This window comes from Haliotis rufescens, unplaced genomic scaffold (assembly GCF_023055435.1).
Source record: "Haliotis rufescens isolate VD_foot unplaced genomic scaffold, xgHalRufe1.0.p SCAF_7, whole genome shotgun sequence".
NCBI classification, from domain to species: domain Eukaryota; kingdom Metazoa; phylum Mollusca; class Gastropoda; order Lepetellida; family Haliotidae; genus Haliotis; species Haliotis rufescens.
Window position 1 is genome coordinate 55510681 of NW_025964361.1, and position 16968 is coordinate 55527648.

The window sequence follows — 16968 nt, forward strand, 5'->3', positions numbered from 1 at the left end:
GGTGGCCCAGTCGTCTGAGGCGCCGCGATTCGCTGTGCAGAGTTGCGTCCCCTGGGTACGCCAGAAACCTATGATTGTGGGTTCGAATCCCGGTTCGCCCCGATTATGTTTCTAGGTTTGTCAGCACCATACCCGTGTTCGTGGGTTTCACCGAAGTGGTAAACGTCTGAGACCTGCATCACTTCGGCTTTCCTCCCACATTAAGCTGACACGCCGTGATATAACTGGAATAGTGTTAAAAGCGGCGTTAAACCCAACTCACTCACTCACTCACTCACCCGACAGGTCACACCGGGTGTACATTTTCGTTTGTCCGTCAGTTTATGTAAAAACGACCATTAACAAGATGACAGCTTCACTATTTTATTTGATAAAGAACTGGGGTTCTAGCCAATGATCTGTCCGCTGAGGGTACTTGGTATCAGCACGTGATCGATGATGTGGACGACGCCATTGTCAGCTTCAATATCACTCTCGGTCATATGAGCCACGTGGTTCAGACGGATGTCGTTGTCTGGAGGACAAACAAGAAAGAATTGGATTCTCTGACTCATTATCGGTCAGAAGATGTCACATCCAGTGAGGCTGTTTTACCCCCATCCAATATTCTCGCACTAAAACAGCGGTGGTCGCCAAGAATACCCTTTACATATTGTTCTTGTTGGATTCAAACCCAACTACGGCGTGACGAGCAAACGCTTTAACCAATAGGCAATTCTACAGCCCCGGGAGATGACGATTATGTCATAATATCACTCTCAGTCCTGTTCCTGAACATATGGAAAGTTGATTTGTATGAATGTTTTCCTGCAGTAAAGCTGCAAATCCTTAGTATGACATTTACTGTCTAAAACACCTTTATTTTCTTGTCCATGTTCCTCGACCATTATATTTAATGATTCTATCAACTATTGTCTACCCCGCGATCGATGTCTGTGAAGGTGGTCGTGATGTTGTCATCATGTCGCTATTGAGTATTCTACCATGAATTTGGAAATAACTCGATTCTGATTAGCCAGTCAAACGTGGTTAAATCACAATAAACGCCGGGCGACCGGGTAGCCTAGTGGTTAAAGCGTTCGCTCGTCACGCCGAGAACCCGGGTTCGATTCCCGACATGGGTACAATTTGTGAAGCCCATTTCTGGTGTCCCCTGCCGTGATATTGCTGGAATATTACTAAAAGCGGCGTAAAACATACTCACACACACTCACAATAAACCCCCTCTGATTGACACAGCCGATTTGATGGCCGTGTCATCGTAAGCGTTCGGTTCCAAATTCAATATAGGGCGGTTTAATCTACAGGTAACCTAGTTCTACTTTGAAAACCCAGTGTGTTTATCTGCTGAATACAACATCCCCTCTAACATACCTTACACATGAATCTTGCAATCTGACTGACTGAGATCCGTTCTACTAATTTCATTTTTTTCCTGGCTCGAATAGCCGAACTTTTGGCATTACAATAGCAACTACCAACCGGAATTTTTCATCGCGAATTAATGACGTAAGACGTCATTCTCTGAGTTTGCTTTCTGTCGGCTCCTATGTTTCAGTGAATGTGAAAAATGAACGAAGTGGATAAATGCCTAACTGTGATATTCTACCGAGTCAGACCAAAGCATGCACGCATAAGACGCACCTGTAATATAATTAAGTGTGTAGTAAGATAGAAGTGTTGTCCACCGTTCCCACGGACATTAACTAACACAGAGGGTACTCATGCCCCCTCGATATTCTTGGACAGCTTATAACAAACTGCAAAGCGAATACAAACTACACAAAACACTTTGAAGAACATCCCCAATTAGAAGGCTGTGTTGCAATACCCAGCCACGACGGATTAACCATAGCCATATGGTGTGAAGAAATCGGGTGTCCTTTAACTTCTTTTGAGTAGTATATTTTAACTAGTTATGTTTAAGATACTGACTGCTGATATCAACACCGATGTCGTGGCCGGTGTACAGGGTTGTTATTCTGCCGTTGTGGTCCAAACTCTTCAGATGGAGGGTGCCCAGGTGCAGATGGTAACGGACCAATTCTAAAATTACAAAATATGTACAATACCCTATCAATCCGGGCGGGTTAATCGATATGTTATTTTCCTTTACGTAGTCTACCAATAATTTACCAACTAATGCATAACTAGAGGCCTGACGGTAGTGTGCATTACATTTTATCAAGGATGTGATAAATACAAATACATTACTCAGGCATGTGATACATGCATATATATCCCTGAAACATGTAACCCAAGCATACATATCACCCAAACACATGATGCATGCATTAACATGGGTCACGCATGTGGTACATGCATATATATCACTGAAACATGTAAGCCAAGCATGCATATCACCCAAACATATACACCCAAACCCGCATATACAGCACTCAGGCATGTGGTACTCGCATATACAGCACTCAGGCATGTGATACTCGCACATACAACACTCAGGCGTGTGATACTCGCATGTACAGCACTCAGGCATGTGGTACTCGCATATACAGCACTCAGGCATGTGATACTTGCATATACAGCACTCAGGCGTGTGATACTCGCACATACAGCACTCAGGCATGTGATACTCGCACATACAACACTCAGGCGTGTGATACTCGCATATACAGCACTCAGGCATGTGATACTTGCATATACAGCACTCAGGCGTGTGATACTCGCATGTACAGCACTCAGGCATGTGGTACTCGCATATACAACACTCAGGCATGTGGTACTCGCATATACAGAACTCAGGCATGTGATACTCGCATATACAGCACTCAGGCGTGTGATACTCGCATATACAACACTCAGGCATGTGATACTCGCACATACAGCACTCAGGCATGTGATGCTCGCATATACAACACTCAGGCATGTGATACTCGCATATACAGCACTCAGGCATGTGGTACTCGCATATACAGCACTCAGGCATGTGATACTCGCATATACAGCACTCAGGCGTGTGATACTCGCATATACAACACTCAGGCGTGTGATACTCGCATATACAGAACTCAGGCATGTGATACTCGCATATACAGCACTCAGGCATGTGATACTCGCATATACAGCACTCAGGCATGTCATACTCGCATATACAGCACTCAGGCGTGTGATACTCGCACATGCAGCTTTCAGGCATGAGATACTCGCATATACAGCACTCAGGCATGTGATACTCGCATATACAGCACTCAGGCATGTGATACTCGCATATACAGCACTCAGGCATGAGATACTCGCATATACAGCACTCAGGCGTGTGATACTCGCACATGCAGCTTTCAGGCATGTGATACTCGCATATACAGCACTCAGGCATGTGATACTCGCATATACAGCACTCAGGCGTGTGATACTCGCACATGCAGCTTTCAGGCATGAGATACTCGCATATACAGCACTCAGGCATGTGATACTCGCATATACAGCACTCAGGCATGTGATACTCGCACATGCAGCTTTCAGGCATGTGATACTCGCATATACAGCACTCAGGCATGTCATACTCGCATATACAGCACTCAGGCGTTTGATACTCGCACATGCAGCTTTTAGGCATGTGATACTCGCATATACAGCAGTCAGGTATGTGATACTCGCATATACAGCATTCAGGCATGTGATACTCGCATATACAGCACTCGGGTATGTGATACTCGCATATACAACACTCAGGCATGTGATACTCGCATATACAGCACTCAGGCATGTGATACTCGCATATACAGAACTCAGGCATGTGATACTCGCACATGCAGCTTTCAGGCATGTGATACTCGCATATACAGCACTCAGGCATGTGATACTCGCATATACAGCACTCAGGCATGTGATACTCGCACATGCAGCTTTCAGGCATGTGATACTCGCATATACAGCACTCAGGGATGTGATACTCGCATATACAGTACTCAGGCATGTGATACTCGCACATGCAGCTTTCAGGCATGTGATACTCGCATATACAGCACTCAGGCATGTCATACTCGCATATACAACACTCAGGCATGTGATACTCGCATATACAGCACTCAGGCATGTGATACTCGCATATACAGCACTCAGGCATGAGATACTCGCATATACAGCACTCAGGCGTTTGATACTCGCATATACAGCACTCAGGCATGTGATACTCGCATATACAGCACTCAGGCATGTGATACTCGCACATACAGCACTCAGGCATGTGATACTCGCATATACAGCACTCAGGCATGTGATACTCGCATAAACAGCACTCAGGCGTGTGATACTCGCACATGCAGCTTTCAGGCATGTGATACTCGCATATACAGCACTCAGGCATGTGATACTCGCATATACAGCACTCAGGCGTGTGATACTCGCACATGCAGCTTTCAGGCATGAGATACTCGCATATACAGCACTCAGGCATGTGATACTCGCATATACAGCACTCAGGCATGTGATACTCGCATATACAGCACTCAGGCGTGTGATACTCGCACATGCAGCTTTCAGGCATGAGATACTCGCATATACAGAACTCAGGCATGTGATACTCGCATATACAGCACTCAGGCATGTGATACTCGCATATACAGCACTCAGGCGTGTGATACTCGCATATACAGCACTCAGGCATGTGATACTCGCATATACAGCACTCAGGCATGTGATACTCGCATATACAGCACTCAGGCATGTGATACTCGCATATACAGCACTCAGGCGTGTGATACTCGCATATACAACACTCAGGCATGTGATACTTGCATATACAGCACTCAGGCATGAGATACTCGCACATGCAGCTTTCAGGCATGTGATACTCGCATATACAGCACTCAGGCATGTGATACTCGCATATACAGCACTCAGGCATGTGATACTTGCATATACAGCACTCAGGCGTGTGATACTCGCATATACAACACTTAGGCATGTGATACTCGCACATACAGCACTCAGGCATGTGATGCTCGCATATACAACACTCAGGCATGTGATACTCGCATATACAGCACTCAGGCATGTGGTACTCGCATATACAGCACTCAGGCATGTGATACTCGCATATACAGCACTCAGGCGTGTGATACTCGCATATACAACACTCAGGCGTGTGATACTCGCATATACAGAACTCAGGCATGTGATACTCGCATATACAGCACTCAGGCATGTGATACTCGCATATACAGCACTCAGGCATGTCATACTCGCATATACAGCACTCAGGCGTGTGATACTCGCACATGCAGCTTTCAGGCATGAGATACTCGCATATACAGCACTCAGGCATGTGATACTCGCATATACAGCACTCAGGCATGTGATACTCGCATATACAGCACTCAGGCATGAGATACTCGCATATACAGCACTCAGGCGTGTGATACTCGCACATGCAGCTTTCAGGCATGTGATACTCGCATATACAGCACTCAGGCATGTGATACTCGCATATACAGCACTCAGGCGTGTGATACTCGCACATGCAGCTTTCAGGCATGAGATACTCGCATATACAGCACTCAGGCATGTGATACTCGCATATACAGCACTCAGGCATGTGATACTCGCACATGCAGCTTTCAGGCATGTGATACTCGCATATACAGCACTCAGGCATGTCATACTCGCATATACAGCACTCAGGCGTTTGATACTCGCACATGCAGCTTTTAGGCATGTGATACTCGCATATACAGCAGTCAGGTATGTGATACTCGCATATACAGCATTCAGGCATGTGATACTCGCATATACAGCACTCGGGTATGTGATACTCGCATATACAACACTCAGGCATGTGATACTCGCATATACAGCACTCAGGCATGTGATACTCGCATATACAGAACTCAGGCATGTGATACTCGCACATGCAGCTTTCAAGCATGTGATACTCGCATATACAGCACTCAGGCATGTGATACTCGCATATACAGCACTCAGGCATGTGATACTCGCACATGCAGCTTTCAGGCATGTGATACTCGCATATACAGCACTCAGGCATGTGATACTCGCATATACAGCACTCAGGCGTGTGATACTCGCACATGCAGCTTTCAGGCATGAGATACTCGCATATACAGCACTCAGGCATGTGATACTCGCATATACAGCACTCAGGCATGTGATACTCGCATATACAGCACTCAGGCGTGTGATACTCGCACATGCAGCTTTCAGGCATGAGATACTCGCATATACAGAACTCAGGCATGTGATACTCGCATATACAGCACTCAGGCATGTGATACTCGCATATACAGCACTCAGGCGTGTGATACTCGCATATACAGCACTCAGGCATGTGATACTCGCATATACAGCACTCAGGCATGTGATACTCGCATATACAGCACTCAGGCATGTGATACTCGCATATACAGCACTCAGGCGTGTGATACTCGCATATACAACACTCAGGCATGTGATACTTGCATATACAGCACTCAGGCATGAGATACTCGCACATGCAGCTTTCAGGCATGTGATACTCGCATATACAGCACTCAGGCATGTGATACTCGCATATACAGCACTCAGGCATGTGATACTTGCATATACAGCACTCAGGCGTGTGATACTCGCATATACAACACTTAGGCATGTGATACTCGCACATACAGCACTCAGGCATGTGATGCTCGCATATACAACACTCAGGCTTGGATACTCGCATATACAGCACTCAGGCATGTGGTACTCGCATATACAGCACTCAGGCATGTGATACTCGCATATACAGCACTCAGGCGTGTGATACTCGCATATACAACACTCAGGCGTGTGATACTCGCATATACAGAACTCAGGCATGTGATACTCGCATATACAGCACTCAGGCATGTGATACTCGCATATACAGCACTCAGGCATGTCATACTCGCATATACAGCACTCAGGCGTGTGATACTCGCACATGCAGCTTTCAGGCATGAGATACTCGCATATACAGCACTCAGGCATGTGATACTCGCATATACAGCACTCAGGCATGTGATACTCGCATATACAGCACTCAGGCATGAGATACTCGCATATACAGCACTCAGGCGTGTGATACTCGCACATGCAGCTTTCAGGCATGTGATACTCGCATATACAGCACTCAGGCATGTGATACTCGCATATACAGCACTCAGGCGTGTGATACTCGCACATGCAGCTTTCAGGCATGAGATACTCGCATATACAGCACTCAGGCATGTGATACTCGCATATACAGCACTCAGGCATGTGATACTCGCACATGCAGCTTTCAGGCATGTGATACTCGCATATACAGCACTCAGGCATGTCATACTCGCATATACAGCACTCAGGCGTTTGATACTCGCACATGCAGCTTTTAGGCATGTGATACTCGCATATACAGCAGTCAGGTATGTGATACTCGCATATACAGCATTCAGGCATGTGATACTCGCATATACAGCACTCGGGTATGTGATACTCGCATATACAACACTCAGGCATGTGATACTCGCATATACAGCACTCAGGCATGTGATACTCGCATATACAGAACTCAGGCATGTGATACTCGCACATGCAGCTTTCAAGCATGTGATACTCGCATATACAGCACTCAGGCATGTGATACTCGCATATACAGCACTCAGGCATGTGATACTCGCACATGCAGCTTTCAGGCATGTGATACTCGCATATACAGCACTCAGGGATGTGATACTCGCATATACAGTACTCAGGCATGTGATACTCGCACATGCAGCTTTCAGGCATGTGATACTCGCATATACAGCACTCAGGCATGTCATACTCGCATATACAACACTCAGGCATGTGATACTCGCATATACAGCACTCAGGCATGTGATACTCGCATATACAGCACTCAGGCATGAGATACTCGCATATACAGCACTCAGGCGTTTGATACTCGCATATACAGCACTCAGGCATGTGATACTCGCATATACAGCACTCAGGCATGTGATACTCGCACATACAGCACTCAGGCATGTGATACTCGCATATACAGCACTCAGGCATGTGATACTCGCATAAACAGCACTCAGGCGTGTGATACTCGCACATGCAGCTTTCAGGCATGTGATACTCGCATATACAGCACTCAGGCATGTGATACTCGCATATACAGCACTCAGGCGTGTGATACTCGCACATGCAGCTTTCAGGCATGAGATACTCGCATATACAGCACTCAGGCATGTGATACTCGCATATACAGCACTCAGGCATGTGATACTCGCATATACAGCACTCAGGCGTGTGATACTCGCATATACAGCACTCAGGCATGTGATACTCGCATATACAGCACTCAGGCATGTGATACTCGCATATACAGCACTCAGGCATGTGATACTCGCATATACAGCACTCAGGCGTGTGATACTCGCATATACAACACTCAGGCATGTGATACTTGCATATACAGCACTCAGGCATGAGATACTCGCACATGCAGCTTTCAGGCATGTGATACTCGCATATACAGCACTCAGGCATGTGATACTCGCATATACAGCACTCAGGCATGTGATACTTGCATATACAGCACTCAGGCGTGTGATACTCGCATATACAACACTTAGGCATGTGATACTCGCATATACAGCACTCAGGCTTGTGATACTCGCACATGCAGCTTTCAGGCATGTGATACTCGCATATACAGCACTCAGGGATGTGATACTCGCACATGCATCTTTCAGGCATGTGATACTCGCATATACAGCACTTAGGCATGTGATACTCGCACATACAGCACTCAGGCATGTGATACTCGCATATACAACACTCATGCATGTGATACTCGCATATACAGCACTCAGGCATGTGATACTCGCATATACAGCTTTCAGGCATGTGATACTCGCATATACAGCACTCAGGCATGTGATACTCGTATATACAGCTTTCAGGCATGTGATACTCGCATATACAGCACTCAGGCGTGTGATACTCGCATATACAGCACTCAGGCATGTGATACTCGCATATACAGCTTTCAGGCATGTGATACTCGCATATACAGCACTCAGGCATGTGATACTCGTATATACAGCTTTCAGGCATGTGATACTCTCATATACAGCACTCAGGCATGTGATACTCGCACATGCAGCTTTCAGGCGCGTGATACTCGCACATGCAGCTTTCAGGCATGTGATACTCGCATATACAACACTCAGGCATGTCATACTCGCATATACAGAACTCAGGCATGTGATACTCGCATATACAGCACTCAGGCGTGTGATACTCGCATATACAGAACTCAGGCATGTGATATATGCACATGCAGCTTTCAGGCATGTGATACTCGCATATACAGCACTCAGGCATGTGATATATGCACATGCAGCTTTCAGGCATGTGATACTCGCATATACAGCACTCAGGCATGTGATATATGCACATATGTCTCACTCAAATATGTGATATATGCATAATATGATGAATGCATATACAGGCCAGCGCATGCATATATATTACTGAAGCAGGTGATATACACATTTATCACTCAGAGATGCAATACAGAACGTCAAACGTCAATGTTATCATTGAAAGTCCAACGAGTTTAAGTGATGTTCATTATTGGGTTTGTTCACAGCGCAGTGCGTTTGTGGGACAACATAATTTGTTAAAATGAAAAATAGTTCGAAATAAATGACAAACGTTCCAGATATACCTGAGGCAAAATTAAGGTTCGAGAAGATGCGAGACACCTGCGACTGATCCAGTTTAGCAAAGGCCGCATCACTGGGAACGAACAGCGTGTGACGGTAGTTGGCTGAAAAAGTGAGTGAGTTATAATTAATGTCTGCAATATTTCAGCCATTTTATCAGGACGCTGAATGAAGACTCAGCTAGTGGGCTTTAGGCAGTTGGTCCCTCTGGTCGTTTCGCGAGCGGTTCCTATTTCTCACATAGAAAAAATCGTTCTGGAAAATTTGAACATGTACTTTATGTATTCTATGAATATTGTTACCATGAAAAAGGAAATACTGAAAAACTGTATGTATCAATTTTTTCATAACGAGCTCTCGAATCAACAATAAAATACTGTCAACACGGAGCTCTTGTAGCCACCCTGTGTCGATATTGGACCATATTCTGCTGAGACCATTCCTTAATCGAAATACATACATACAGAAATTTCGAGCTGATACCGAGAGGCTGAACAATTAAATGCAATACGTGCCTTTTTATTTATAGACTAATAGCATTCCCTTTCATCACAGGAAACCCGTATCACAATTACTATTTAGGATTGATGCTTAATGTAAGCCTTGCTTTAGGATTAAGCAGGGATCGAAATGAGAGGTCGAAGACTACCTTTAATAGGAAGAACAATTGAACTGACCACTGCTATAGGTTGAGTTGAGCATTCTGTCATACCGGACTCTGTCTACAGCCTTCTTGAACTGGGTCAGTTTGTACTCGGGCTTCTCCAAGATCTCGTAGATAGTTCCCTCGGGGACATCCAGGACAGTATCCAGGAGGTAGATGACGCCATTAGCAGATTCAAGGTCAACCGCCACAGCTTTAGCATTGTTGAAGTATATATCCTGAAAATGTACGCCGACATAACATAACAATATATGGTTATAATAATATGGTATTTTAATTGTGTAAGATTGTAACGGTTTGATAACATGAAACATAAGTTTGTTTATGTATAAAAATATGGACTGTATCAAACGGATGACGTCATAAATGACGTCATTAATTGTTCCAATGACATGACTAGCCCTGATGAATGGTTCTGTATTTATACCCAATGGTCCCACGTCGTGAAAAACCTCCAAAGGTTCATGGAATATTTTGACTAATCAGTACGTTCAGCTTAATGTGGGAGAAAAGCCCGAAGTGATGCAGAAGTCTCAGACGTGTACCACTTCGGTGAAACCCACGAGCACGGGTATGGTGCTGACAAACCTAGAAACATAATCGGGGTGAACTGGGATTCGAACCCACAATCATAGGTTACTGGCCCAAAGGACGCAACTCTGCACAGTGAATCGCGGTGCCTTAGACGACTGGGCCACCCGTGCCCCCTGGTGATTATGAAGAAATGTATTGCATTCACATAGTCTAATACTATCGGGTACCCATGGCGTGTCAGTGTGGTTGCCCTGTTTACAACCTGATGTCGCGTCCTTCGTGAAATACTTACATTGCCCTGTGTGTACACCCTGATGTCGCGTCGTTCGTGAAATATTTACATTGCCCTGTGTGTACACCCTAATGTCGCGTCGATCGTGAAATACTTACATTGCCCTGTGTGTACATCCTAATGTCGTGTCGTTCGTGAAATACTTGCATTGCCCTGTGTGTACATCCTAATGTCGTGTCGTTCGTGAAATACTCACATTGCCCTGTGTGTACATCCTAATGTCGTGTCGTTCGTGAAATACTTACATTGCCCTGTGTGTACATCCTGATGTCGTGTCGTTCGTGAAATACTTACATTGCCCTGTGTGTACATCCTAATGTCGTGTCGTTCGTGAAATACTTACATTGCCCTGTGTGTACATCCTGATGTCGTGTCGTTCGTGACATTCTTACATTGCCCTGTGTGTACATCCTAATGTCGTGTCGTTCGTGAAATTCTTACATTGCCCTGTGTGTACATCCTAATGTCGTGTCGTTCGTGAAATTCTTACACTGCCCTGTGTGTACATCCTGATGTCGTGTCGTTCGTGAAATTCTTACATTGCCCTGTGTGTACATCCTGATGTCGTGTCGTTCGTGAAATTCTTACATTGCCCTGTGTGTACACCATAATGTCGTGTCGTTCGTGAAATACTTACATTGCCCTGTGTGTACACCCTGATGTCGCGTCCTTCGTGCAATACTTACATTGCCTTGTGTGTACATCCTGATGTCGTGTCGTTCGTGAAATACTTACATTGCCCTGTGTGTACACCCTGATGTCGTGTCGTTCGTGAAATTCTTACATTGCCCTGTGTGTACATCCTAATGTCGTGTCGTTCGTGAAATTCTTACATTGCCCTGTGTGTACATCCTAATGTCGTGTCGTTCGTGAAATTCTTACATTGCCCTGTGTGTACATCCTAATGTGGCGTCGTTCGTGAAATACTTACATTGCCCTGTGTGTATACCCTGATGTCGTGTCGTTCGTGAAATTCTTACATTGCCCTGTGTGTACGCCATAATGTCGTGTCGTTCGTGAAATACTTACATTGCCCTGTGTGTACATCCTAATGTCGTGTCGTTCGTGAAATACTTACATTGCCCTGTGTGTACACCCTGATGTCGCGTCGTTCGTGAAATACTTACATTGCCCTGTGTGTACATCCTAATGTCGCGTCGTTCGATAAATACTTACATTGCCATGTGTGTACACCCTGATGTCGCGTCGTTCGTGAAATACTTACATTGCCCTGTGTGTACATCCTAATGTCGTGTCGTTCGTGAAATACTTACATTGCCCTGTGTGTACACCCTGATGTCGCGTCGTTCGTGAAATACTTACATTGCCCTGTGTGTACATCCTAATGTCGTGTCGTTCGTGAAATACTTACATTGCCCTGTGTGTACATCCTGATGTCGTGTCGTTCGTGAAATACTTACATTGCCCTGTGTGTATACCCTAATGTCGTGTCGTTCGTGAAATACTTACATTGCCATGTGTGTACATCCTGATGTCGTGTCGTTCGTGAAATACTTACACTGCCCTGTGTGTATACCCTAATGTCGCGTCGTTCGTTAAATACTTACATTGCCCTGTGTGTACATCCTGATGTCGTGTCGTTCGAGAAATACTTACATTGCCCTGTGTATACCCTGATGTCGCGTCGTTCGTGAAATACTTACATTGCCCTGTGTGTACACCCTGATGTCGCGTCGTTCGTGAAATACTTACATTGCCCTGTGTGTACATCCTGATGTCGTGTCGTTCGTGAAATACTTACACTGCCCTGTGTATACCCTGATGTCGCGTCGTTCGTGAAATACTTACATTGCCCTGTGTGTACATCCTGATGTCGTGTCGTTCGAGAAATATTTACATTGCCCTGTGTGTACATCCTAATGTCGCGTCGTTCGTGAAATACTTACATTGCCCTGTGTGTATACCCTGATGTCGTGTCGTTCGTGAAATACTTACATTGCCCTGTGTGTATACCCTGATGTCGTGTCGTTCGTGAAATACTTACATTGCCCTGTGTGTATACCCTAATGTCGTGTCGTTTGTGAAATACTTACACTGCCCTGTGTGTACACAATAATGTCGTGTCGTTCGATAAATACTTACATTGCCTTGTGTGTACATCGTAATGTCGTGTCGTTCGTGAAATACTTACATTGCCATGTGTGTATACCCTGATGTCGCGGCGTTCGTGAAATACTTACATTGCCCTGTGTGTACATCCTAATGTCGTGTCGTTCGTGAAATACTTACATTGCCCTGTGTGTACATCCTAATGTCGCGTCGTTCGTGAAATACTTACATTGCTCTGCGCGTATACCCTGATGTCGCGTCGTTCGTGAAATACTTACATTGCCCTGTGTGTAGATCCTAATGTCGCGTCGTTCGTGAAATACTTACATTGCCATGTGTGTATACCCTGATGTCGCGTCGTTCGTGAAATACTTACATTGCCCTCTTTCTACACCCTGATGGCGTGGCCAATGTGTATCACTTACCTTGCCCTGTTTGTACACCGTGATGGCGTGGCCAGTGTGTATCACTTACCTTGTCCTGTTTGTACACCGTGATGGCGTGGCCAGTGTGTATCACTTACATTGCCCTGTTTGTACACCGTGATGGCGTGGCCAGTGTGTATCACTTACCTTGCCATGTTTGTACACCGTGATGGCGTGGCCAGTGTGTATCACTTACATTGCCCTGTTTGTACACCCTGATGGCGTTGCCAGTGTGTATCACTTACATTGCCCTGTTTGTACACCGTGATGGCGTGGCCAGTGTGTATCACTTACATTGCCCTGTTTGTACACCCTGATAGCGTGGCCAGTGTGTATCACTTACATTTCCCTGTTTGTACACCGTGATGGCGTGGCCAGTGTGTATCACTTACATTGCCCTGTTTGCACACCCTGATGGCGTGGCCAGTGTGTATCACTTACATTGCCCTGTTTGTACACCCTGATGGCGTGGCCAGTGATACTGTGAACTAAGCGGCCAGTCACTATGTCCCAGCTGAAGATTTCCCCCTGTAGGACGTGGTACTTGAGAGTGTTGGCCAGATCGTTTTTGTCTGCGAGCAGCTTGTTGAGATCATCTTTTGGGATAGCTGCAAACGCTGAATCAACTGGAGCGAGGATGGTGAAGGGACCTGTGATGGAAAGAAAGTATCAGTAAGAAGAGTAATGCATTGTATTGTGATAAGGATTTGCTTCATTATATGATCGGCTTTGCTTCTAATTCTTTGGAAGTACATAACCTGAATGTGTCTTCTGTTTCCGTGTTCATGTCAATTTAAATATAAGTTATGAAATGAAGATACTTTTAGCACCCTTTTTTAAGGCTTCCCTAAGCCGTTACTGTTTGTTTCCTTGAATCCTCAAGTGTTTTCGCGAACACTGATTTTCAGTGGTCCATTCATATACTTTTCACAGCTATTTTGCCAATTACGCCAAATGGAATCTGTTTGGGTAGATAATCTAGGCTGGTTATTCTCTGGCATTGGCGTTTTATATTCTATCAGTGACGACTAAGAGCGGGGTCGGATGGTAATAAGGCTGTGCCCTATGTGGATGTGTGTAATGGTACCCCATGTACCCTGAATAACTCTGAAGTACCCTGACGTATTACTCGTATATCTTCCTGTGTGTTTGTTGTTAAACGCCGCACTCAGCAATATTCCAGCTATATGACGACTCTAAATAATCGAGTCCAGACAAATCAGTGATTGATATCAATAGCATCGATCCTCGCAATTGGGTTACGATGACAGGCATCATCCAAATCGGCGTGCCTGAACACCCGATCCCGTTAGTCGCCTCTTACGACAAGGACGGGTTGCTGAGGACCTATTCTAACCCGGATCTTCACGGGTCTCCTGTCTCTCTGGACCAGGGCCCACTTGCACAAAGCGATCTTAGCGCTAAGATGATCGTAACTCCCATACTTCAGCATAGGCTTACAATAGTCTTAGCGCTAAGATCGCTTTGTGCAAGTGGGCCCAGGTTTGAACATGTGCAGTAATAAAGCATACAAGAACGTGCGGAATAACAATTGAATAATTGTTGATTTCTGCGTAAAACAATATTAAATTGTCAATTCAAAATATAACTTATCCATCATTCTGTCATTTCTCATCCATTCTTTTATTCGGGTTTTCCTATTTCAACATATATTTTGTTCCGGTATAAAAAGAACATCCATTCTCATATTAATAATAATATCATCCTGATTCGCACCATACCTTTTCCATTACAAAATATTACTTGACCATCTACATTACCGTACCTAACCCATTTCAGTATTTTATTTGATCCACTACATCAGAACATTGTTGGTATTACAATAATAGACCGATTCTGTTTTTGTTATCAAATATGCCTACATTAACCTAACTCATCAGAATACTAACTAAATTCTGTCCATAACATCATCTGTATCTTATACTTATTACTAGTTCTGTCATATCATATTACCTATCCAAATAAAATAATTGTTCACATCATCATATGTATCTCAATTACAATAATTACCAGATTGTATATATCGTCATACCTTTATACTACATGTGCTACTTTATATCAGAACGTCTTTCCCATTACGGGGGCATGGGTGGCCCAGTCGTCTAAGGCGCCGCGATTCACTGTGCAGAGTTGCGTCCCTTGGGAACGCCAGAAAGCTATGATTGTGGGTTCGAATCCCATGTTTCTAGGTTTGTCAGCACCATACCCGTGCTCGTGGGTTTCACCGAAGTGGTAAACGTCTGAGACCTGCATCACTTCGGGCGTTCCTCACACATTAAGCTGACACGCCGTGATATAACCGGAACACTGTTAAAAGCGGCGTTAAACCCAACTCACTCACTCTTTTTCTCATTACAGTGTTCAATCTCATGCAGCTTTATGTTGGCAAACCTTCACCATGACAATGTCGTACCTTGTCCTTTGAGAGTGTCACCAAGACCAGCTTGAGCTATCAGGCTTGATAGCTGTGTGGTATTCTGGTTTGCCCCTAAATCATCCACCAAATTTGTCATGCAATGTGCAACACTTGCCACAAGCACCAACACAGCGATTCGCAGCATCTTGACGAAGGTGCCTAAAGTTACAGCAACTGATAAAAAGAGACGACCGGCTATGAAATTTCGCCAAAGCAAAAGGGCTTGTACGTTTTCTAGAGATAGAGTTATATAACCTACTTATTACTGCGCATGCGTATCACTGACCACAACTATTTGTGTAACGACATTCGCAGAGTTCACTAACGTGTTGGGTCACACGATAATCTACATCTGACACCAAATGTTGAGTCTCAGGAATAAATCTTAATTTGTCCTGAGTCGACACGTTTCCACACAAAGTTGAATGTATTTCTAGACACATACGTAGGTAGCATTACAAAGCACAAATGCTATAAAAAAATGAATGCTTTTAGAAAAATTGTAAATTTTCTTTGAAAACTTGAACACCGAACAAGACAAAAAGTGAGCAGGGCTCACTAGTATCCCCGACTCCAATCCAACATATTTCTAAGTTCAAAACATGAAAAAAAAAAAAAAAATCTCAGAAAATCCACTTATCGAAATCAAACTTTGCAAAGTCACGGCAAAAAGGCCACACATGCCTGATAATTGTGAATGAATGTGATAATCACCACACTGTTTTAAAACGTTCTTTAAACGTTCACAAGGGCCACTCAAATTCCTGTGGATGGCAAATACTAGAATACAATGCAGATTCCACCTTCAATGAATGCTTCTTGAATTGTTGAATCTTGAATAAGTCTATTTGGAAGAATTTGCATTC

General features: G+C 44.5%; 1 protein-coding gene across 1 annotated transcript; it reads right to left on the reverse strand.

Annotated features, from left to right (window-relative positions):
* Positions 1–349: 349 nt before the first annotated feature.
* LOC124133725 (transforming growth factor-beta-induced protein ig-h3-like) lies at positions 350–16344 on the reverse strand. The gene is made up of 6 exons (XM_046498224.2): positions 16100–16344; positions 14107–14315; positions 10358–10562; positions 9683–9784; positions 1936–2046; positions 350–514 (listed from the first exon to the last, which is right to left on the reverse strand). The coding sequence occupies exons 1-6, from the start codon at positions 16245–16247 to the stop codon at positions 387–389; spliced, it is 903 nt and encodes a 300-aa protein (XP_046354180.1). The 5' UTR covers positions 16248–16344; the 3' UTR covers positions 350–386.
* Positions 16345–16968: the final 624 nt, after the last annotated feature.

Bases quoted from the DNA above. Each gene is read 5' to 3' on its own strand.
- LOC124133725 (XM_046498224.2), bottom strand. From the start codon at position 16,247: ATGCTGCGAATCGCTGTGTTGGTGCTTGTGGCAAGTGTTGCACATTGC. The intron at 2,047-9,682 runs GTATATCTGGAA...TTGTAATTTTAG, and splicing joins GAACCTTAATTTTGCCTCAG to AATTGGTCCGTTACCATCTG. The intron at 515-1,935 runs GTCAGTATCTTA...TTTGTCCTCCAG, and splicing joins CATCGGTGTTGATATCAGCA to ACAACGACATCCGTCTGAAC.